A 25157-nucleotide genomic window follows, 5' to 3' on the forward strand; every position below is an offset into this window, starting at 1 on the left:
CTACTATTTTATATATGACATTTATTATGAGAAACGGTCCTTCAATAAAATCCTTCTAATTCTCCTAATGAAGGTGATAAAAGGCGGTTCTAAGAGGTAGAAGGTCGACCCATTGCCTAATGCTTGAACCAAGGCAAGAGCCTAAGTGCCCGATGTTAAAATAATATTAAAATAGAGAGGAAAAGTAAATTAATTAAATTAAGAATATATATATAATAGTCCCATCCTCAACCAATCAAAACAAATAAATAAGTTGTATTTGAAGTAATTATAAGCATTACACACGAAAATGAAAACCATAACAAAATATAAAATTCAATAATTTATCATTAATCAAAATTGCAAGACAGCACAACTAGTTTATAATTCATGTTACGCTATAATACGGCTTGGGAGCATGATTGAATTGGTTACTACGTACAGATTTATTGAAATAAATAAGAGTCGAATCTCAATGAAGTCAAGGCAATATTCTCCCCCCATAGTAGTCAGCTGCAATTTCTTGATGTTACTGGGGTTGCGAATTCCACCATTTGCCTAAGTGATCCACTTGACCCATCTTTTATAAGGTCATATCTAAATACAATCAAAGTCTCACATTTAAAATATATGAAAAAATATAAATTTAAATTTAAAGTAAACAATTTCATACCATTATAGAGATATATTGATTTTATCAATTTTAATAATTGATATCAAAGTATGTGAAGATCCTCTTAAAAAAAAAAAGGTAGGGAAGATTATTATTATCATTTAGAAAGTTTCACATTGAAAATATATTAAAAAAATAACATAAATTTATAAGATGAAAAATTCCTATAATGCTCCCAAAAGTTTACTTATTTTTCAAAAAGAATCTCTAAAATTTCAAAATGGCTTAAATACTATTTAAAAAGTTCAAACTTGCACTATTTCACCCATGACCATTAATTGAGTCATGGAGAATTTCTATTGTATTACATAAATTAATAGAATAAATAAATAATTAAAATTTAAAATAATGATAAATTTGAGGCAATTATAAGTTTAGAAGAATATAAACTTGGCGAAAATTAATATTTCTAAAAGTATCAGCATTAAAATGAAAAAGAATGAGTGAAATTAACTTTTTTTTTATATTGAGCCAAACCGTTATGTGGATCTCCTAAAAATGCTAATGAATAATATTTCTTCCTTGGTCATCATCTACCGTTAGTCGATCCACTCGCCGCATGATCACAGCATGTTTAGTATCCGAAGTCATTTCCCCGTAAACATTGGAGGAGATCCGAAGTCGGCAATAAAAGAAGTGCCGCAGCTCTCCTGATCGCCCGCCATCGCCGTTTTTTTGGCGGGAGAGAAATGGAGGTGGCGGCGGATGCCGAGGGCGGATCGGCCGTGGGGGCGGAGGAGGACTACCGTGTGTGGAAGATGAACACAGCTTTCCTCTACGACCTCGTCATCTCCCACCCGCTCGAGTGGCCTTCCCTCACTGTCCAGTGGCTCCCGGGGTCGTCCTCGTCCTCCTGTTCCGGCAGCAGCCGCGGAGGCGCCACCCACCACCTCCTCCTCGGCACGCACACCTCCGACGAGAACCCCAACTTCCTGATGACTGCGGACGTGCTTTTCCCACTCCCTCCCCCGCCGCCTCCTGGCGCGCCGCTCCCCAAGATCGAGATCTCGCAGACCATCCCCCATCAAGGGGAGGTCAATCGCGCCCGATTCATGCCGCAGAGACCATCGGTTGTAGCCACCAAGACCTGTGGCGCAGATGTTCACGTGTTCGACTGCCAGCGGCGTCCACTGAGGGCGATCGAGGGGGAGGAGAGTGGGCCGGACGTCGTCCTGAGGGGGCTTTCCACGGAAGGGTACGGGATCTCGTGGAGTCCGCACAAGGGGGGCTTCCTCTTGAGCGGATCGTACGATTCCAAGATTTGTCTTTGGGATGTGGAAATGACACCGGAAAAGAAGGTTATTGATGCAAAGCACCTGTTTGAGGTAATGCGTTATAGAATTGCTCACTCTGTTTAATGTTAAAAGTTATCTAAACAGCATTCCAATGTTTGTAGTTGAAGTAAATCCTTACCCCCTCCCTTTTCTATGCTCTTAAATTCTTCCAATTCTCTCCTATCCTCAAGTGTATGCCTAATAAAGCTCTATAAAGGACCTAGATTTGAACACGTAATAAGAAATTTAACATTTCATCATGGGTCTAAGAAGGGTTTTCTTTCATGTTAGCAAAACAATCTTTATGATGCATTTTGACAAACCAAGTAGATTAATGTCATTGCAAACTGAAACCATTATTCCTACTTCATGTCTCATAAGATTTTTGATATATGTACTCTATCATAGGCCCATACTGCTTCAGTTGAGGATGTTGCATGGCACTTGAAGAATGAAAACATGTTTGGGTCTGTTGGAGATGACCATCATTTGATGATATGGGACCTGCGTTCATCTGCATCTGGAAAGCCACAGCAGCTGGTGAAAGCTCATGAGGATGAGGTAAAGTAGTTTATTACCTAGTTAACAATTAAATTTACTTTTTCAATATAAATATACCTATATACACCTACAAGTGATACTGTTTGTGCAAAGATAATTGTTGCTTCTGATATGACCTTGAGCATAAGTAGGAGGACTTATATAATAACATGGCACAGAATTGTGTATGATATTGTCTTACCTCTGCAGAATGCAGATAGCATTGGCCTGAAAATACTCTGTTTCAAACAATTAGAGCATGGCACGATTAAGACTTGCTAGGTTGAAGACCAAGTATGATTATAATGCTAACACTCTGTTGCAAACAATTAGACTATGACACATTTAACACTTGCTAGGTTGACAAACCAAGCATGTTCTAATGCTTTCTTTATTTTATGTAGAACTGAAATACATACATACTCTGATTGTAAACCATAATTATCATATTGGTCGTCTCCTAACAAAAAAATGATGTTGTAACAAGTGATTTTTAACAAGGTGATTATTCTCTGCTGTTTGATTGCATTTATTCTCTCCTCTATCCAATTATGTTTTTCTGGCTGATTTGTAAGCATATGAACGCTTAGGAAACTTTGGATGCTTAATGTGTTGCTGTCCCAGGTCAATTCACTTTCATTCAATCCATTTAATGAGTGGATTTTGGCAACAGCATCTGCAGACACTACACTTAGCCTATTTGACCTACGGAAGCTCACAACAAGTTTGCATACATTTGCTGGTCATGAGTAAGTACATGGCATTTTGTGTTGCTTTGTTGAATTATTTGGTTGATGGTAAACTAATACTATAGCGATCTTCATACCACTTAATACATCATCTTATCTCATGCAAAATTGGTTGATTTCTGCCAATTGAAATCATGGTTTTCAGATAGCCAGACTATGCTCCTTTATAAGTGAAGTGGTGGAGCTAGAAAAAAAAACTTAAGTTGATGTGATATTTGTATATCTGAGTTGATGATGAAGGGACAATATCATAAGATTTATTTTGGTTCAATCAGCCGATTGAATTGTTTTAAAATTTGTTCTTTTAAATTGAAATTGTAAAGGCACAAAACCGAATCAATTGATCTGGTTAACCAATTTAATCAGCAATTTTCTGGATCAGATTGAACACTGATTCTTTCTCAGTCTAACTGGTTGAATCCATTTGTCCCAATCCATGTCAAAATAGCACTAAATGGACTTCTATGTTAAGAAAAATAGATGATCATCAAGAAAAATTGTGTCAAGAAGGCATCATTGATTTTTCATTGTTTGAAAAAATCCATTATCAACATGTCATACTTTTTCTTGATTGATCGGCCCTAATTTTTGCTATATTTTTTGAGAAATTCTGACCTGCTGAAGTTCTGTCCTAGTCAATCAGCTTCAAGGATAGATTCCCAATTTTCCTAGTTCTACTCAGATGGTGAAGATCACTAGCATCTTTCCCTAATTAACATTATTTTTTTCACTTTTTATAATTTTCAACTAAGGATAGAGAAGGTATAGTTCTTGACTATTTTTCTTACAATAACTTCTCTTGCGAATTATTCTGAAGAGCCAAGTGTGTTTACAGAGGAGCTGTTATTCAAGTAGAATGGAACCCAACGCATGAAACTATTTTAGGTTCCTCGGGTGCTGACAAAAAGCTGATGATTTAACAGGTACATAAGACTTCTCAATCCAAAGGCATGCTGTAATATTGCTTTCGATATTTGATTGTTCCGTTATGTTACACCTCGAATAATTCCTTATACTGGTGGTCAAAGAATTCAAATTTCACACAATAAGATCTTTTATATTTGCAGAATCGAAAAGAATGTTCTCAAGGCTTATGTAGTGAATACTGAGTAATTTGTAACCTTTTTTTTTTGACAAATATGGATAGAATCGGTGATGAACAGACGGCTGAAGATGCCGACGACGGGCCACCAGAGGTGCTCTTTGTCCATTCAGGCCACACTGCAAAGATCTCAGAGTTCTCATGGAACCCTGATGAGCCTTGGGTCATTGCCAGCGTGGCCGAGGACAACGTTCTTCAGGTATGGCAAATCGCCGAGAGCATATACCGCGACGATGCCTAATGATCCTACCGACGATACTGCTGCTCGTGCATGTGTTTGCTATCATCATCAATGGTGATTGTTTGTTTGAGACTAAAATCCTTCTCTGCAAACTTATTGTGTTTTAGAACCATTAATGTATTGGGGATATATTACGGTCATGTTTGGTAGGGAAGAAATTAGAGTAAATTATTATCTTTATCATTTCATTTCATTATAATTAAATTTAGAATGAAGTTAGTAGTTAAGTGAAGGATTAATTCAGCCATTCAATTTAGTGATGATTGAGATCTGTGTTGACTAGGCAAGTGTACCATAGCGGCTAGGCGTGGACGCAGGGAGGCGACAATGCGGACGCCGGCGCCGCCTTCTCGGCGATTCGTCGTATAGAGAAAAAAAAGGTGCGACGACGAAGAGGTTAAGTTCTTTTTTCTCTCTTATTAAAAAGTCGTAGGACGGAAGTGCCCTCCAACTTTCAACGTAATTACCATTTTAACCTATAATTATCTTTTTTTTAAAAGTATTTTAAATTTACATTATTATTTATTTTAATATATCTTCGATAATTTAGAATTTATTATATATATATAATTAAGGACATGATCTAATAGTTAGATACTAATTGGTGCGCCGACATGCAACACGGTGACGTTGGCATGTCTCGAATCTAAAGCATGCACAGCCGCGTGCTGGGATTCGGTGGGCGGATTCGGTGGGCTTCCAATCATCCAATCAATCATTTTCCTTATTTATTTATTTATTAAATATTGTGAAATTATAGAAAAATAGAGAAAATAATTTTACAATTTTAGTTATTTGGAGAAAAGGAAATAAAAAAATAAAAAATCTATTATTTTTAAAATCACGTTATTTATAGTCCTTTTAATATATATGATAAAAATGTTGGTATATGTCAAGGGCTTTAATTTAAGATCGATCATGTGACACACAAATACTATTTATTGACCACTTGCAAATTTAAAATATGAAATAAATAATCTAAATTAGAAAAACTCCTTAAACCATTAAATAAATTACTCACTAATTCAAATGACGATTTCTTTAATTTATTTTTTTATTATACTATCAATTTTTTATAGTCTTAACTTGCACCTTTTGTTAATAATATACATAAGTTTAACGCCCTTGAAATAAATGAAACAAGTTTGAAACTTTTAAGCCTTTTTTAATTTAAAAATCTTTAGAGGGCACTTAAAAAAACAAACCTTAAGGTTTCCTACGAATACTTATTTTCAAAGTTTATGACTTGTATTCCTAAATAAAAAATAATTTTCACACTCAATCAAACATCAATATAAAATTCATAATTACCAATTCTAAACCAAGAATATTAATTATATGCTTAAATCCAATTCAACACATTTTCTTCCAAAAAGTCATTCAAAAAACTCCTTCAAAAAGGATAAATCAGCATTAATTTTCTCTACAATTTAATTTTTCCTAAAAACTCAAATTGCTTTATTATAAATATCAATTTCTAGGTCTAAATCATTAATCATATAACCAATCTTAATCCTTAAATAATCACTTTTATATTAGTTTGAACAATGAACAATGCAAGGACCAAGTGAACATTTTGAATGGAATTAGTAAAAGTTTAAAGGCTTAAGCAATTAGAAACGTTTTTAATTAAGTAATTAATTTTAAAATGAGTAGTTTTTTATTAAATCGCCCTAAAAGTAATGAATGCGGTCTAAAGGCGTGTGCTTGAGCGTTGACCAAACCCAGTCTATCTCCAGCTACCTCTTGAATCCGCTTCCTCTGCTCGTATATATCTCATCGATGTACCCACCCTCTTTCTAATTTGTAATCAAAATCGCTTTTTGATCCCGTCGTCCTCCTCGATTTCAATTCTATTTTGGTTATCGAGTCTCAAAATTTGATTTTTAGTTGATCGGAGATCGGGAATCGAGGTCGATCGGTGTTCTGTGCGCCAGCTGCAGCCATGGAGAAGCCGAAGAGGTCGGCGAATAAAGCGTCCATCATCAGCTTCCTCCCGAAACGGAGGAGCTTCGCCGGCGACAGCAACGCGCACGCGCACCTCCTCCAGAACCGGCGGGGGTTCTCCGGCCCCATCGTCTCGATCGTGCCCGTGGAGGCGCGGCGGAAGGGGAAGTACGGCGTCGGCGCCGGCGGTGGGTTCGAGGAGCCCACGTCGCCGAAGGTCACCTGCATGGGGCAGGTGAAGCTCCGGAAGATGAGGTGCAACAGCAACCGTAAGGCCAAATCGCAGCCGCCGGCTCCGGCGGCGGCGAAGAGTAACAGGAGGCGCGGTGCCTCCCTGCTCCTCGGTCGGATGTTTCGCCCGCGCAGGCGGGAGGCGGCGTCGGTGTCGGCGTCGTCTGACGAGAAGGAAATTCTCAGATCAAATATAATTCCTGCGCCGGCTCCGGCGCCGGCGCTGGGGAAGATGAGGCAGTTCGCGAGCGGCCGCGATACTCTGCGCGATTTCGACTGGAGGAAGATGGTGGCCGAGGGCGAAGGGACGGCGTCGACGAGCTTCGGCGAGGAGGAGTACTACGACGAGGACGACGAGGTGTTGGTGGCCCACTCGGCGCCGCTCATCGTCGGCAGCGGCGGCGTGGTGGCGTTGGAGCCGAAGAAGGAGGTGAACCTCTGGAAGAGGAGGACGATGCCGGCGCCGAATCCTCTACAGCTTAAGTAATTAATTAATTAAGTTCCCATAGTTTTCTATTTTTCATGTAGCCCTTTTTTTCTCGTGGTGTTTTTTCAAAATTCCCCCTTGTTCTTGATAATTATTGTAAAGTTTAGAAAATGTATTGCCTGTAGCACGCAACAATGGGACGAATATTCGATATCATAATTCTCTTTTTTGTTGATATTTTCTTTAAAATCATCACAAAGTTTGGAAAATAGAATTTGCATCCCATGGATTATTAAAAAAGAGAGAGAGAGAGAGAGAGAGAGTTTTACTTTGTAATTTTTTAAATTATTCGGTGCCAACTATAAGAAGTTAATTATTTTTTTACAAGATAATTAATTAAGATGTGACTTTCTGTGGCCTTAATTAGTTGCCTTCTTTGAACGGAAGAGGAAGGAGAGATTTGAGGGAATGGGAATCAATCAATTAATTAATTAAATGTTGAAAAGTCGATAAATATTGTTAATTGCAGCCGCTTTTTGAAGAATATTGACTCTGAATTTAATGAGGAATTAAATATAGCAAATTTCATTTTAACCCCCATACTTTAGTTTAATTTTAAAATAATTTCACAACTCTATAATTTTTGAATGAAAATTCATACCGTTTTCTATCATTTTATCCATCTTTCCTTGTTAAAAATTTATATTTTTAGCAGATTTTTTTTTAAAAAAAACTCCTAATTATTTATATCATTAAAAAGGCATCTCTCTTTTAAAATGATTAAGACAACACCATATCTATAATTTAATACTTAAAATACCCTTATGTGCTCTATGTTAGAGCAACTTTGAAAGTTAGGTTCAAGCTACGCTAAGGTGAGCAATTTTACTAAAGTTGCTTTACTTTTGGAGGAGATCCATTATTTCAAAGACACATACATCTTGGACTATTTTAGAGGAACTTATCAAAACTGAGATAGTATCCTGGAGTGGTAGGATGGAGTGGTAAAAAGCAGAGTGTTTTTCTTAAGCAATCATGACTACTCAAAATTCATACAGCATATATATATGCGATGTTTGAATAATTAATGATACGAGAGCATCATGTCAGAAGTCACTTCGTTTCCTAGATTTATTTAGTGGTCTAAATATAAGATTGGATCGGAGCAATTTTAATTAAAATTACTTCCAAATGATATAACTTTAGTCCAGACTATTTCAAAATGGAGCACAATATTTTGAGTATTAAATATGGGACAAAAATTAAAAAGGCCATGTAAATTCAAAGATTATCAAATAAACACCCCTTGAAAAAAAAATCAAAAGACTACTCCATTAGATATTTTATTCTTATAATACTCTTATATTCTAGCGTTGTTGTAGCAACTATTGATAGTTACTATAATGTATAAAAATGAACGACTAATTATTACTGAGTAACTGCTACAATATTATTTTTTATTTTCAACGCTACTATATCAGCTACGACTAGTTGCTACAGCTAATATAATACTCTTGTAGTGTTATAGGAGCTACTTAGTGGCTTTTACAATTATTTTAAGTGATTTTGATGAAGTTTAAATAAATTTGATCAAGTTGATAAATAGTATTTTGATATAATAGTATTTAGAATTTAAGATTGAAAGTCTTACGATTTAAAATTTAATTATAATCATGTAACAACTATCAATAACTCCTATAAGATGAAAAATGTCGGGGCAATGGTGCAACGGTAGGACATGAAAAATGATTTACGGCGTATTTGCAGGAATTTTCCTTAATCAAATTATTGGCCGCCGTAATCCTAAACTATAAATTACTGAGATTATCATTTTTATAAGATGAAAAATGATTTATTTTATTTTAATCAAATTAAATCCTAAACTATAAATTATAAATATGTTATAGCAGTTATAAAGTAGTTTTCACATATTACAGTAGCTACTTGACAGCTATTATAATCACGTCTAAATAAGAGATATTTTCGAGTTAAAACATCTAATAAGATATCATTTTGACTTTGTTTTCGAAGAGAGACTGTCTTTTTGACAATTTATATAATTTAGGAAGTCTTTTGATTTTTGTCCTAAATTATGGATAGAGTGCTACTGTTTTGATATATTTTTTTTTAAAAAAAAGAACACCCGGCCACGATTTGAATAACAAACAACGCCCTGCCTGTATTTTTATTTAAGGGCTAAATCTAAAGCCGATCAAGTACTCCTCGTGATCTTACGATTCTAAGTAAATTTAAACTCAAAATATCATACCAATATAAATTTCCTCTCTATTTTTTCTTTATTTTTCCGCAATCTAAAAACTAAATAGAGGATAACAAGTGAGTTAATTAGTTATCCATGGCAAAATATTAAGAGCTTGAATTTATTATTATTATTATTATTATCTTTTTAAGGAGGATTTTGAAAAAGAAAATAGTAAAAGAGGAAGGGATTAAAATTAAAGTTTTGCAAAAGAAGCAAAGGACAAGGGAGGTGGATTAGATTGGTGCGGTGTGAAGGATCCGACGTGTCATGGGTTGACAAAAGAGAGCGTGGGTTTGAGCAAATGACAAGAAGACAAATAAATTGAAGCAAACCGTCGGCGGAAGAAAACACGAACGTTTCCCACGCTAGTTTGTGGAATCAATCGACTCGTTCACATTTTATTCTTCTCATACCATTTCTCTTCGTGGACATCTTTTCCGCAAAGTCAACCCAACTAAACACATTCTCGAATCGAACACTAATGGGCAGTGTCGGTTGGACGGAGCAAATCACTTTCGAAATTGATTTATATAATATAAATAATTATTTCTTGAGTAAATAAAAAATTAGTATTTAAAAATATTTAAATAAACTATATTAATTTATATAGGAGAAAAGTCTAGATGCTTATTCAACTCCCTTAAATTTATCTAATAAAATAAGATTTTTAAAGCATTAAAAATTAATTAAAATTTAAAGTCAAATTATAAATGATATCGATTGTTAATAAATCATAAATATATAATCAAAACAATATTATCTTTAAAAAGAAAGAACTCAAGCTTTCTGATTCCTTCCTGAGAAAGAGCCTTACAAATTTCTGAAGGTGTAGATCAATAAATGCATAATTTAAAGTAAGAAGAAATCATCAAAATGAAGCCCAACATATTTCCAAGATCGAAAGCCGAGAACACTATCAACAGGAAATTGCTAATAATAGAACAGTTCGGTTCAATCACAATCGACTTGAGTGATTGAACCAACAAAGATCAAAATATTTACAGTAGCTCACTTGATCTGAAAATAAAAACAAAAGCTGAAAAAAAAAGGTTTCACAGAACTTGTGATTGCCAAAAATGCCTGTGAAAAGTCTATCTTGGTCCTCCCTAAAACTCTAGAAAAAAGAAGAAACAACAAAAGGAGAGAAGATTGGAAATTTATGGTCGATCTGCCATTGCTGAGATGGAGTACAAGAAAAACAGGCCGTGCTGCGTTGAGGGAAGGGATTAGTGTTTTAGAACCAAGGCATCCACCATATGTACATCTTGCCGAGATTTTTGAGTGAGATGGCTTCTTCGATGAGGCGTTGGGCCTGTCCTTCTACGGCTAATGGTAAAGAAGGTGCGGCTCCGACCCCAACCACGATTCCTTGGAGGCGCGCCTTGATGTTGCTGATGGCCCTCTGAAATAAATGAAATGTTGAAAGGAGTTTAAGTGAAAGAGAGGGGGGAAAATGTAAATATGAATTATAGTATCTTCTTTCCACTCAAGTTCTTCCTGATAACTTGAAAGGTGAATTGCAACATCTTATTTCCACTCTAATTCCATTCTTTTCGATTATTTGCAAGATGAATTGCAACAAGTGTTTTTTTCTCATATACAAAATATGAGAAATTGGTTTTAATTAATAAATTTCTTCTCTCTATTTCCTTCTGAGTAAACAAATAAAGTATGGATTGTATTTCTTTTGCATTCTTTTCTTGCCTATTTATGTCCAAAGAAACACACTATTAGCATGAATCAAACTCCTATTTCAGTCCAGCTATGTGGGGAGGAGGAAACTCCCTATCTCATTTCAGAATTTATGATATTTTTCGATCAATTTCATTCGTGTTTCATTGTTAAAAAATGTAGAGAACTTTAGCTGTTGCATCTAAATTGAATGATGAAGACTGTTTCATCTAAATTGAATGATGAAGAATCAAGGATTTTAAAGTAAAGGAAATCGATACACCAAACCAGACTATGTAATCAATGGTAAAGGATTCATAGAGGAATATGTATACCAACCTGTGCATGCGGATTTTGAACTTCCACCCCGCTGGATTTGTGTGATTTTGTCCACTCCACCAAGGGATCGTGCAAGAAAGTTTCCAGAACGCTCATCAAAGTTTCTCTATTTGTTCTCAGCACTGAAAGGGTAATTTCACAGACCTTTAAAAAGACACCCTTGTATCCCGTAATACCAAGGCCATCAATCATGTTCTGCACTCAACGACAAAATATGTATTTAAGAAGAAAAACATCTACAAACTAATAAAGAAATGCATTTAATTACTTACCTGGGTTAACCTAAAAGGTACCAACTCGGGCTTATCGAGCAGTAACCCTTTATCAAATAAACAACTGAAATCAACATGGACACAGTCACCAGTAGTCGAGTCAAACAGAATGTTCTCGCCATGCCTATCCCCTAGACCTACAATGTGCCCAACCATGGACCAAACAGCACAGGTATGCGCATAGGCCACCCTTGCTCGAAACCATGAAGCTGGCTCTGAGAAAGTAGTCAAGAACCATTTGTGGAAAACAGGAGGGAACATAGGAAGGATTTGTGATTTCAACATCTCCTCTTCAGATGTCTTACGTTGGTCATAGATGTTTTTGATTTTAGGATTTGTCTTCTGTCTATCAAATTTGTCACAGGAAATGTAGAGGTCCTGAAGAATGTGCCGAAGCCCACGAGTATGTGGAACCCACTCCACCATCCCACAATCCTCAGTGAGGGGGATCACAGCAAAGGTACGGATATATAACTTTCTTCTGCGGCTCTCAGGGAATTTGGATAGCAGACGATTAATCATCGAGGTGAATTCCATCATCCGCGCATCTTTCCGCAAGTCATCCTTTGGCTTGCAGAGGAACGGACGTTGAACACCATCACTTCCAAGAAAGATAACCTGCAATTGCAAAACACTACTGTTATAGCAAATATTGACAAACTTGGAACGGACATATTATGAGATGAGTAACATTTTCCAGTGTTTTTCACATAACGATTAGACAAAATAATTAGCTACAATACCAACCTTTTGTTTTCAATTGCCTTTACACTGAGAAAGATATTGTCTGATTTCAATGATAAACATTCCCCTTAAATCGATTATAGAAACACAAACCTATTTTGATAGAAGTTTTTCTAATATAAAGCATCCTCTTTTCTGTTGGTTTTTACATGGATCTTCAAACTCCCATGGTGGACAGGATAGTCCTTCCAAGTTGTTTCTAGGCGATAACAATGAGAGGCAGATCTGGACATCCGATCTTCTCCTGAGTGGATTCTGCTGCCACCATTGTGACAACGGAATGCACAATAGAGTGCAACCTTATAATGTCATATCTATGGCTATGTTGCAGAGAGTAGACTCTGATTGTGATGATAGTTTTGATAGATTCCAAGCTCAGTTCTTTGAATTTCTACATGATGATTCAGTGGAAGGGTTCAATGGTGTATGCATTGAATTATTGACAAGAATTCCGAGGCATTCGGCCAGTGGAGTGAGTGTATAGATTACTTAGTTCTCCACAAAGCAAAGGGCATCAGAAATGCATTTCATATGGAGATAAGTTGCTTCATTGAGGATCATATGTTTGATATATTGTTTAGTGACAGAAGGGAAATGGCAATGCCAAGGAAAGAAGAGACTGCATCACCTCAATGATATTTTGTCTGAGTTGAGGTGGACGAAACAGTCACGGAACAAAATAATGGACTTTTAATTAGAATTTTCCTCACAGAAACATGCAAAACAGCAGAGCTCAATTGATAAAAAATCCATGTTAGTAATCTTAGTGCTCAGCATGCATTATGCAAGAGAAATGTGAATGGAATGATTCATCAACTTAATTTTGAGGTTGTCGTTGTTGTTCATCCAGATCAAACTGACTGCTGCACAACTTACTTTTATTTCCAGTAGTGCACGGACAAACCAGAAAAATACTCATACCTTTTTTGGTCGTTGAAGAGAAGAAAGGATTTCAGCCTCGTCTGCAATGCCAGATATCATAGCATGATTAGACGTTGAAAAGACATCAAAACTTGGTGAATCTGTAAGACTAGTGTCGTAAGTGGGTAAAGTGACAGTAAGAGCCTGCTGGACTGGCAATATGATTCCTAGTGGCATCATTCTTTTCAAGGCACTAAATTCAGTTGAGAGATTAATTGTCTTCGACTTTGGCTGTCCAGGATGAAAACACAGCCTAATGAGGTGATCAATCAGGCTAGCAAATTGAATAAACAAGCCACTGTTTTCACTCGTAGTTCGAGACCCTCTTCTTGCAGCTTGTATGATCTCAGCAGCAGCTTCGCGCCTAGCAGCAACTGCTGACTTAGAAACAGCAGCCATCATCCAAAGAACTTGCTGTGGGTATTCTTGTAGAACTGATGTAATTATGTGCTTAACAATTCGAACTATTTCTTCATTTTGGTGGCAGATGCGAGAAACCAACTGAGATAGCACAGTTAGCCATTGATATGTTGGCAAATCCTTCAGACAACCCCGCATAATACTTGAGATCTGAAAGAAAAGACAGATAAATGATTACAAAGTATAATGTAGTGATGTACCAATTATGGAACAGAAAATGTGAGTACCCTTGTGAAAATAGTTCTCATAGTCTTATTGGTTGAGGAACCATCTCGGTGATATATGCTACCAAATTCAAACCAGAGTGTAAGCAATCTTGGAAGAGCTTGGAACAGGTTCTTGTGTCCTTTGTGAAGTCCTTTTGCATAAAACAGCAACACATCAGGTAGATACAACCACCATGGCTTCTCTTCAGTAGACGGATTCAAGGAGCTACTAGCAGTGTGGGAAGCCAGATTATCTTCTTGACGTTTCCTGGCATCAACAAGCAGATCATCACAATATTTTGCCATGAAAAAGTATCCCTTTTCCCACTTGGGTTGCAGGTCCCTCACTCTAGAATAATTTTTCATAATCTCTTCTTTCTGCTTTTGACCTGTATAGTGGATCCATCTTGTGTAGAGGAGAATGATTTTAGCTTGATCTCGGTCCTCCTTTGGTGCTTGTACATCGACAGGAGTATCTGGATCTGGGATAAAAGCCTGCAACTCAGCTATGGCATGATCAGATTTTCTAGTAGACCAAAGAAGTTTAGCTTTCTCCATGTGGACATTTGGAGCACCAGACGCATATGCCTCTAATATAGCCTGGTGGGCAGTCTCATAATGACCAGCAGAACGACAAAGCTTTGCATACTGAAGCCAGCAGTTTCCCACTTGAGCACTCAAACTATTTGCACTGAAAACTAACCTGCGAAGAGCTAACAATGGCTCTCTAGCCCAAAGAGATGGTTGTGTGAACCTTAAACGATTTTCCCAATCCTTAGTCATTTTTATAAATTTTGGATCATCCAAAGTGAAGGATGTTTCAAGAAATGAACCTTGCCCAAGAAGAGCACTATAATCTTCCAACTCACAAAGCATGTGAAGTTTCACAATGTATGGATATGCACGAACATAAGAATCCATACCAGCGGCTGCCAAGGGAACAAGTAATGACTGTTTTGATTGTGCAATTCTCTCAGCAACCATGAACTGATCTTTCTTCATCATGGCCTGGATAATCTTGGCAAGCCCCAAATCAAATGAAGCAATGCTCTCAGAGGTATTGCCTGCTACATCTTTTTCAGCAGAAGAGAGGTACTCATCCATCAGATCCCATCTACCTAATCTCCATGCTGCCCGCACACCTTGCATGCACCATGTCTTCTTATATTGTGGTATTCTAGAGATTAGACCATCTACATGTGTAACCATGGCTTGAAGGTGGCACATGTTAAGCAAGCAATTGAGAAAATCTGAATGCCTTTGAACTGACGAAGGCTCCATCTGCAAGGCTTGTTCACATAACGTCAGTACTTCTGCCCAATTTCCTGCTTTCTCATTTATTAGAAGTTGATCTTGCAGTTTTGATGTTTTTCTCAAGTTAGCCAAACCAGAGAGGCCATCAGGCTCATCTAAACCACTATAGATCTCCATCAAAAATGATATGTCTTCATCCGCAAAGGGATACTCTGAATCACTTCTTGTGGTGGCTGAATCAGTGGAACTTGACTCCTCAGGTTTAGCAAATCTGATTCTCACAGCAGCTGGATTGAATGAACCGGACTTCTCTCGGACATGTGATTCAAAATACATCAGTGCACGAGCATGAGCCTGGCATCTGAAGGAGGCCTTAGCAAGAGTAACTTTTGGAATGGATGCTAGTAGCTCAGATACATTGACCATAGCTTCACTTTCAACTTTAAGCCCGAGCACTTTCCTTGAGGCTGAAGAATTAGAAGTCTGAGAGAGAGCAATCTCTTGTTTAAGATCATCAACCCATTGACCTAGATTATCAAGAAGAGTGAAAACAGCCTGTATGCATACTTCACTCTGTCCACCAGCAATTCCATGCAGTGTAGCTCCACTGTGCCCTAAAGCTGCAGCATTAAGAACAGATAAGATTTCCTCAGTTATGCTATGCCTTGCTTCAAGTGTGCCATGACATACAACATTAAGTACCAAATACGGTAACAAATAAGCAGCTGTCTGCATATCATGTCGTACTATTCCACGGCATGCACTGAAAATACTGGAGCGTTGACCAGTTGTCTGAGCAGTAAGCTTCCTTATCCAAAAGAATATCCATCTCCGGAATGACATTGAAGGGCGATAAACAGGACCAGCAAATGTTGAATCACTTGCAACAGGAAGTTGAAACCTCGAAGTCAAACATGGCGCAATAATTTCCTTGACATAATTAGAAAATCGATCCCACAACCTTTGACCCCTTGTATTAATCTCATGTTGCAGGTCAACAGGCCTCTTCTCATATGCAACAGGAGGTTCATTTGCAAGATTCTCACTTAGTGATGCCTCACAACCAGCTAGCTTCAGAAGCTCTTGTATAGCCAATGCAGCTGAATCCTGGACAATTGTGTCAGAAGCAGCTCTGAATGCCCTGGCAAGATGTTTGTGAATCAATTCAAAAATTAAGTCATCATCAGAGCATTCAATTTTAAAACGCTCAGAAGATATTCCCTTAAATTTAGCTGGATCTATTGCACCAAGTGCACCTAAACAATCTCCACAGGCTAACTTCAATCGTTGGCCAACTATTGTCCTCGACTCCTCTGCACAACCTCTAAGTAGTGATGAAATTAAGGAGCTTGTAACATCCAAATCCACAACAGAATCATCAGCAATAAGAGCGGTAACTTCCTCTCTTCTCAAATTCAACAGTTTGCTTAACTCACACGCCATCATATATCTTACATTTAGACTTTCATGATTAAGACCATCAACAGAATCTTGCAACTGATCATGCAGAGATGCTGATCCCCTTGCCTCCTGGATGACTTTGTTCACTTCAGACAATGCTGGAAGACTAGGCAACAAAGGAAGCTCTCTAATCTGTTGCTTGAGTACAAGTCGATTCTCAACAACAAGATCTTCTAGGATATGACCAATTTTACCTAAATGAATAGAAGGATTTTCTTTGTATTTCTCCAAACATGGAATAAATGCAGCTACAACCTGTGAGATTACATGCTTGATGCTAGATGGTGACAGTTTAGCTAGCTGCTTGATAAAAAAATGTAACACCGAGAGTCCTTCAGCTTGAAGTGTTTCTTTATCAATAGCATATATCAAAAAGACCATAATTTTGGGAACATGTGCACTGAGGTAAGGACCCATCATCTCAATCAACTTTTCAATGCGCTTTAAGGCTTGTTTCTGCAACCAGAGATTCTCAGAGTGAAGCATTTTACGGTCTATACTATTTAAAAGACCGACAAAATGATTCTTTAGAAAGCTTGGAAGGTCATCAGAACTAGTCAATATTTTGGCTACTTCTTCAACCATCACAGGAATTCTAAAGGTCCTGAAAAACAACAAAAGATTCAGAATAACAGGAACAGTTTGGAATGATAAAACAATTATCTAACGCTACCATATGATATTAAAATGTCAAAACGAATACCTCAGTTCAGTCTCATCCGTTTCCCCTTCACCAGAAAAGCATAAAAGTTCATCCAAAAGTGCAGGTAAAGCAGCAGCAAACAATTCTCTGTTGTCAGATCCTGTCTGAACATGATAGAATTCCAATACAGAGGATAGTTCCTCTCCATCCGCACGGAGAAGTGCAAAAGCAAGTACTTTAGGCAGCCAATTGACTATTAATGGCACTACATCAATACTTAGATGGCTTGCCAATTCATGCAAAATAATAAGTACTTGATTGTTATCCTTGTGTGAAACGACAAGCTTTGGTATGACAAAAGGGACAATTTTTGCAATCAGTTCTTCAACCTTTATCCCAAGAACAGCCTCTGCAAATTCTCTTATCATGGCAGGGCGATTCACAAGCCTTGAAGAGAAATATTCATATAATCCATCACGAATATGAGGTATCTTGGAAAGGACAAGTTCCAATCCTCCCTTATGACAGAAATGTGGAGACTTGTGTAAGAGTCTTAATGCAGTCGTTTTAACTATTTGATTACAGCTATCAAGTTGATCGATGAATAAAATAAATGAGTAAAAGAACAGGGGCCTATGGATGTCACTAGCATTCATAATGGCAGCAGTCGACTCCAAAATAGTTACCAGGATTTCAGGATCCTCAGATACTGCCAAAGCATGATTAAGTTTGTCCATGAACCTTCTTTCCTTGGCATTGCTATTTCCCTCCATGTCACTAAACAATATATCAAAAATATGATCCTCAATGAAGCAACTTATCTCCATACGAAATGCATCTCTGATGCCCTTTGCTTTGTGGAGAAGTAGGTAATCTATACACTCACTCCACTTTGACCTAGTCTTTAGTAAAATATCCTTGGTTGAATGCCTCAGAATTCTTGGCAATAATTTGATGCATACACCATGAAACTCTTCCACTGAATCATCATATAGAAATTCAAAGAACTGGGCCTGGAATCTAACAAAACTATCATCACAATCAGAGTCTACTCTCTGCAACATAGCCATAGATATGACATTATAAGGTTGTGCTCTATTGTGCATTCCTTTGTCACAATGGGGGCAGCAGAATCCACTCAGGAGAAGATCGGATGTGCAGATCTGCCTCTCATAGTTATCGCCTAGAAACAGCTTGCAAGGACTATCCTGTCCGCCATGGGAGTTTGAAGATCCATGTAAACATGACATGTAACCAACAGAAAAGAGGATGCTTCTTCTGATTCGGGGACTTGTATTTCGACCCACTGATCTGCAGCATTAAACAATCAATAAAAAGTCTAGGATGCAATATGATGACAGACATAATACTTATTAAATAAAAAAGATTTTTGATCGTTAATAGAATATGGGATTAATAACAATATGAATTAAAAACCTCTAGCAAAATAGGTTTGTGTTTCTATAATCAATTTAAGGGGAATGTTTATCATTGAAATCAGGTAATATCTTTCTCAGTGTAAAGGCAATTGAAAACAAAAGGTTGGTATTGTAGCAATAATTCCATGTTTACCCAAGCCTAAAACAAAATGCATATTGTTATGAAATTTGGGGCCAGGAATCATTTTGTTGGAAGTTGGAACAACCCACAACAACTTCAATCCACACTCCATAGTTAGGAAAACACCATCCATTATCAAGAGTCTTCTACCATCAATGCCTACAAAACTAAATCCATCTATTGGCTATTTGAACAAAGGTTAACTGCCTCCACCTTAAGTGATCAACAACTGGAATAACTTAACCATGCGAGGACAATTAAAGTAAATAAGCTCCTCCCAATAAATAGTAATAGGAAGACCGAGTAAGCATACATATTAGGGAGTTTGATAGCAAGATACCAACACAAGAAAACACCATTAAATCAATCTGTATGCAACATGGATATAGTTACTTCAGATTGATAATAATAAATAGCACCCACTGCCTATTCATCATAGAACATGCTTCTTTACTAGTGAAATTCATAAGATACAAAGATGGCATGTAGAGACAGAAAGATGATATACTTATAAGTAACAAGTGTTTGCATCAGAAAATGTCCATATATCAATTTAAAGCAGTAAGTTTTTTTTTTATTCACGTAAAAGAGCAAGTTTTCTGTAAAACATGTGAGTTGAAAAGTCATTAACAATCTGGATGTACCTAGATAACAATAACAGAGATGGTAGTATGTAGGACTTAGAAAAGCAACACAAATAAGCAAACATATGTAGTGTGTGTCTAGTAAACATCTACTCACTCAAGTTTTCTGAGCATTTTCTCAAAAAATATCTGACCAGAGCATAATACAATGACTGGCATTGATGTGACAGCTTCAATGCAAACTTCTTCATCCTCATCATGAATAGCCAAGTCCAGAACTTCTAAATCATTTTCATCCTTTAGTTTAGGACCAATCTTTGAGAAAACTTGTACACATAGACATTTAATTTTACTGACTTGACAAGCTTGCTGAATAATAGAATTACAAGTCCAGGGCAATTTCAACAACTCTAGAAGATCTACGTATTTTGGGTATGCACAGCTGCTTCTTTCAACATCAGTCAAGAATTCATCGTCCTGGAACAACTTTTCTCGTGACTCGAGATCTGAATCATTGATGCAGAATTAATCAAGTTGGCATTCAGAAATGCAGGTAACTAAACTAGAATTAATAATCAAGGATCAAACTTGATATAAGCTTTTGTTAATACAATGTTGGCTGAGATGATAATTACAGGAACATGACAAAGTCATTTCTATGAGCATTAAAAATACAATTGTAACATCATAAGAAACATGTTGCAGATATACTACCAAAAAAAGAAAACATGACTTAAAGATTAAACAATGAACAAAATTTGAATATAAAATAGCAAATAATAAGGCAAAAGATATTGCATAAAAGTTTGTTCTAGATGGTACATGGCCAGCCTAATGCCAGGTGCTTAGGCGGTAGGCAAGGGACCTAGGCAGCCATTGTTAAAACAATATTGAAATAGAAAATAGAAGTATGTTAAATTAGGAAAAAACTAATGTTAATTTTCATATTTAACAATTGTGTGCCTAATAATCTAGCATGACAAATAAACAAGTCATAATTGATAATAAGCACTAACCGTGTAACAACAAAAAATTTTACATTTCACATTATAACAAAAAAAGCAGTAACAAATTTAAAAAATAATAATGATGAATGAGAAAAGAGACAAGAGAAGAGGGAATTTACACATAGGGAAGAGAAATAAGAAAAGATAGCCAAAATTAGTATAGGCCACAGATATTGAATAAAAAAGGGAGACAAAAGTGGTATGGGATGGGAGGTTCAGGCAAAAAAGGCTCAAACTATGGGGAGAATTATGGCTACATTTTATATCAAATGAACTGGTGACTTATAAAAAAAATAATTTTTTCTTTAAACACGTCTAGACCACCTAAGCGAACTGCTTGAGCTTTACCTAGGTGGTCCACTTGAGTTGATTTTTCAAAGGGCCTCCTATGTATATGGCTATCCCATTGAATGCAGTAAACTTTTTTTCCACAAAATTAGTAGGGTACATCAGTACATGGGCCTAACATTAATAGCTTATGGTGTAATGAAAGTAGAAACAGACACTAATCAAACACTGAACCAAGCAGTCCTTCAGAGTCTCAGACATCTATTCACATTCATAACCACACAAAAAATTTGCAATAACTACAAAGCTTATTGTATGAGTTCAAGATTCAAACTTCAAAAAATGACATGAATGAACAAACTCTGGATCTTCTGGTAGCATGTGCTATGTATCATAGGTATGGGTTAGTAATTTCTTGAACTTTCCAACAACTATCATATTCTCAATCCACAACCTTAACATCGGTTGTTTTGTGTACCAAACATAAGAACAAATCAAGGGAAACTAAAACTTTTTGTGTGCCTGAATAAAAATGTGAACCCAGCAAAAAGAACAATCCAATTAGGCATGTTCGTAGCCAAGTGTTTGTAAGGAACAGTAGTTTCAGAATGAAGAAGGAATAGTATATTCAACCTCAGAGTTTAAGATTAAAAGTTAGGTGAGCAATGTGTATATTCTTGTGTAATATTACATTGTTTGCGCATTCCTTGAATTGACTTTTTATGGTTTTATGTTTTCTTGCTTCTGTTTCCTTTGACCAGTTAATCCTTTTGAAGTGAATCTTTTATCATTTCTTAAAAATTGAAAAAAGATGATATTATAAATATGGTTAAAACTTAAATAAACAATTTCCTGAAAATAACAACAAAAGATGTTATTTGACTGAACTCATAACCTAAAATAATGTGAAACTATACAAACCTAGTTGGTAATTTCATACAACCCAACAAAGAAAATGACAGAATGTTAGGTGGTGCACACCTTGAAGACACAATATGCTGTGAACAGCTTGTAAATAGGTTGGTAAAACAGATGCTAGTAAGCTTGAATCCTTTGCCTGTGCAGCAAACCAATTAGTTGAGAGTTAATAATGGAGAATGAATAAAAAATTCACAGGTATTGATCTACGATACATTATTCTAATATTCATTTACAAACCTGCTTGCATATCCAAGGAATCCAAGAAAGATTTTGATGGAAAATGCTAGAGGACAAGCTGGAATGTGGGTGAGCAGAAAAGGCAAGGCACAGGAGACTAAGAGCTGTTATATTTGTTTCTGGTTTTAATGGAGAAGTTTTCAAGTTAACAAATTCAAGAAACAAGCAAATTGATCTGCACAGTTCATTTGCAAACTTTTTCTTCGACTCAATATCCACAAAAAAAGTTGAGGTGTACTCTATGTTTGCTTCTGCAGTCTTTTGACGCTTGCACTCAACAGTAGAGTTGATTTCCATTGCTCTTTTGCTATTGAATTTTGGCAACATAGATGACTTTAAATTAGCGAAAAATGTGCTAGCATCAACTTCACCTTCTAGAGCATCAGTGGGAATCAGTATAGTGATTGCTGCTCGGATACACTGAATCAAGGGTAGACAAGGTCTTTCCAAGCATAGCATCCTAACAAGAAGTTTAGGTTCCCAAATTTGTGGATGGCAGCTTTTAGCAATTCTTACATAGGCACTGCACATAGCTAACTGATAAAACCAAGTGTCACTTAGAGAACTAAAAACGAATAGAAAAATATCAAAGTTAACTGTAGATTGACCTGAAGTTCATAGCTCTCTGTGTTACATATGGATCTAGAGAAAACATTAATAATCTCACTAGCTGTAGATTCAATAATCTTATCTGGACAAGAAGAATGTAGCAGATGGAGGCAAGCACCCATACAAGAATCATATGCTGTATTTCTGCAAAGAATTAGTGCATCATTAGAGAGTTGTGTAGCAAAATAGAGCTTGTAGCTATCTAAAACAAAAAAGACAACAAATTCCTCCTGCAAACTTCTAGTGAGCTAAAAATCAAGGCTTTCTATATAGCACTGGTCAATAAACTATCCTCTTGGTAATTATATCTAAGGAGAGAAAAAAAATTGAGATCATCATTAATGGTTGATGAGGGAGCTATTTAAATTTCATACAAAAAAACTCTCCTAGACTACTAAACTACTAACCACATTAACATTTAACTAGTTGGCACGGATTTAATGACCATTAACATATTCTTGCAGACGTGCTACTTATTTTTTTCTCAACTTCTTGTTCAATTACAATACTAATCTCCTCCAAATTTTTTACATTTGTCAACTATCAAGTTTTTATAACCTCCATATAAAAAAGTTTAATAATCTTACAACCTAGCTTGTGAGATTAATGGGAAGAGGGGTATTAAACTCTATGTCAAGATTGAGCACTACTTCTGTATGCAAAAAAGGAAATAGTGTAAAACACCATTTTATAGACAAGTTTAGCTACCTTTCGACATTATTTGTGTGTATACTTATCAATTTGTTGTCACTTCTAAAAAAATAGCAAGTAGAAATAAAATCTCCAAAAGACTGAACAAACTATCAAACATAAATTGCATACCTGAATGCCACAGACTTATTTTCATCAAGACGCAGTATGCATGCTATTGAACGAATTACATTTTCAACAGGTAGAATATCTGCATCGATCACCGTAGTTGTTATTCGTGCAAAATCAAAACAAGCCTGTTTGCATAAAACCAAATCACCATAGCATACACAAATGCAAGTTCATCAGCATGCATACAGTATGTTCTTGAAAAATTAATTCAGCGATACCAACATACCATATGCAGAGTTGCATCCCCGTAGCACAGTAAAGAACAGACTGAATAAGCAAAAGAAATATTAATAAGCCCTTCTACATGAAGCGTCCCTTCCATAAGACACTTGTTAATTAGTCTGATCGTCCATGCAGCAAATGGTTGCCATCTAGTTTTGTCAGTTAGAACAATCAGTACACCCGGGCCATCCAGAGGTCGGCAACAAACCGGAAGCTCACTAAACGTCACAGGGCAGTCTAATATCAATGAAAAGGACTCGCTGAAACACTTCAGCAAAACTCTATCTGAGGTTGCTCTTGATTTCTTTCCGCAATTTGATGCAATGTACAAAACATCTGTGAACAGAAGCCAGTTATACAATAGAGAATGAAATTCTGAAGGAGAGAGGGGTAAAAACAGTAGATGGTAACGCTTCCAATAACAAAACTGTACCGTGAACAACGTCCATAGCATCCAAAAAGAATTGGCGGTAGACTTCGCGCTCTCCAGTTCGGAGCAGCGAGAGAAGAGAAGCAATGGTCTCAAAGATGACTCCATGGCGGGAACTACGGAAATTAGAAAGAAAAAGATTAGTTATTTGATGCTCATTGGAACTGTTTTCAGGTCTAGGGTTGGCAATGTGACCGGAAGGCAGGTTCTGCGAGGAAGGGAAAGACACGGCCGACTACAGGAAGTACGGCAGCTGCCCGACCATGGAAGAAGACACCGGGGTAGTTGCGGGCTGTGTATGAGAGCAGCTTGAGAACCGCAGTGACCTCCCTCTCGTTACCTGACGGATACATGATCAGAGGGATCCGGGAGACGAATGATGGAGTTCCGACGTACCTGTAGAAGAGGGGACTACGTAGGCATGGAGAAGATTGGGCAGGACGGCGCGGAACTTGGTCTCCACGGGGTCCTCGCTGTTAGAGGATGACGCGGCGACGGAGGTGGAGGCGGCGATCCGCTCCCTCAGGTCGTGGATGAGGCTGGAGATGTTGGCCATTCGGCCGGAGGCCGGCGGTGGAGGCGGCAGCCGCGGCACTCCGCCGTCCCGTGCTCTTCCTAGACGATTTCGCCCTCTCCTCGCGCTCGATGCGACCAGTGAACGTCACTCGAGTTCGGATTTCAGAAAGGGAAACATTTTGAAGAGCTCATACGCGTCCCGTGGATGACGTGGCATCAATTCCGGGGTCCACCTCAATACCTGAAATCTCGATGTCGTGCCACATCAGACCGGTTCGGCGAGTCGCTACCTATATCGTAGCGAATAGGAGGACACGAAGGTAAGGGCCAACGGCTAATTAGGTCGTGTCTCGAGCCGAACGTTCATCCGCCTCTCGCCCTAGGGCAAGAAATTAATTTGAAACAGAGAGAGAGAGAGAGAGAGGGGGGATGTGAGCGATTGGGCGGGCATTTGGTGATAAGCGAGAAAGCGTCGGGCAGGGAAGATGATGATGTCCCGGTCGAATCTATCGGCTCGTCCGCATTCGCACCTGCTTCCAGTTCCTCGTCTAGGTATTCCCGCATCGATTAGGGTTCCATTCAGCCTCGGCGTCCTTCTGGTATG

The 25157-nt window shown here is 37.4% G+C and overlaps 3 protein-coding genes across 3 annotated transcripts; 2 read left to right on the top strand and 1 right to left on the bottom strand.

Annotated features, from left to right (window-relative positions):
* Window positions 1-1326: 1326 nt before the first annotated feature.
* LOC141819963 (histone-binding protein MSI1-like) lies at window positions 1327-4741 on the top strand. The gene is made up of 5 exons (XM_074707231.1): window positions 1327-1977; window positions 2335-2487; window positions 3091-3215; window positions 4051-4132; window positions 4349-4741. Exons 1-5 carry the CDS (start codon window positions 1342-1344, stop codon window positions 4556-4558), a joined length of 1206 nt encoding a protein of 401 aa, XP_074563332.1. The 5' UTR covers window positions 1327-1341; the 3' UTR covers window positions 4559-4741.
* Window positions 4742-6305: 1564 nt separating this feature from the next.
* Window positions 6306-7400, top strand: LOC141820017 (uncharacterized protein At1g76070-like). Its single transcript, XM_074707296.1, has one exon. It carries the CDS (start codon window positions 6504-6506, stop codon window positions 7221-7223), a length of 720 nt encoding a protein of 239 aa, XP_074563397.1. The 5' UTR covers window positions 6306-6503; the 3' UTR covers window positions 7224-7400.
* Window positions 7401-10392: 2992 nt separating this feature from the next.
* LOC141819935 (serine/threonine-protein kinase ATR-like) lies at window positions 10393-24593 on the bottom strand. Its single transcript, XM_074707196.1, is given in 15 exon segments — window positions 10393-10828; window positions 11437-11631; window positions 11709-12326; window positions 13374-13943; window positions 14021-17318; window positions 17418-18668; window positions 19659-20007; window positions 21778-21866; window positions 21956-22491; window positions 22563-22707; window positions 23386-23510; window positions 23612-24013; window positions 24015-24153; window positions 24233-24377; window positions 24434-24593. Coding segments are annotated over 15 exon segments (8190 nt in total). The 3' UTR covers window positions 10393-10660.
* Window positions 24594-25157: the final 564 nt, after the last annotated feature.

Source organism: Curcuma longa, unplaced genomic scaffold, assembly GCF_044706935.1.
Source record: "Curcuma longa cultivar G26 ecotype Majalengka, Jawa Barat unplaced genomic scaffold, ITB_CL_G26_1.1 utg2646_np1212_2152390_RagTag, whole genome shotgun sequence".
NCBI classification, from domain to species: domain Eukaryota; kingdom Viridiplantae; phylum Streptophyta; class Magnoliopsida; order Zingiberales; family Zingiberaceae; genus Curcuma; species Curcuma longa.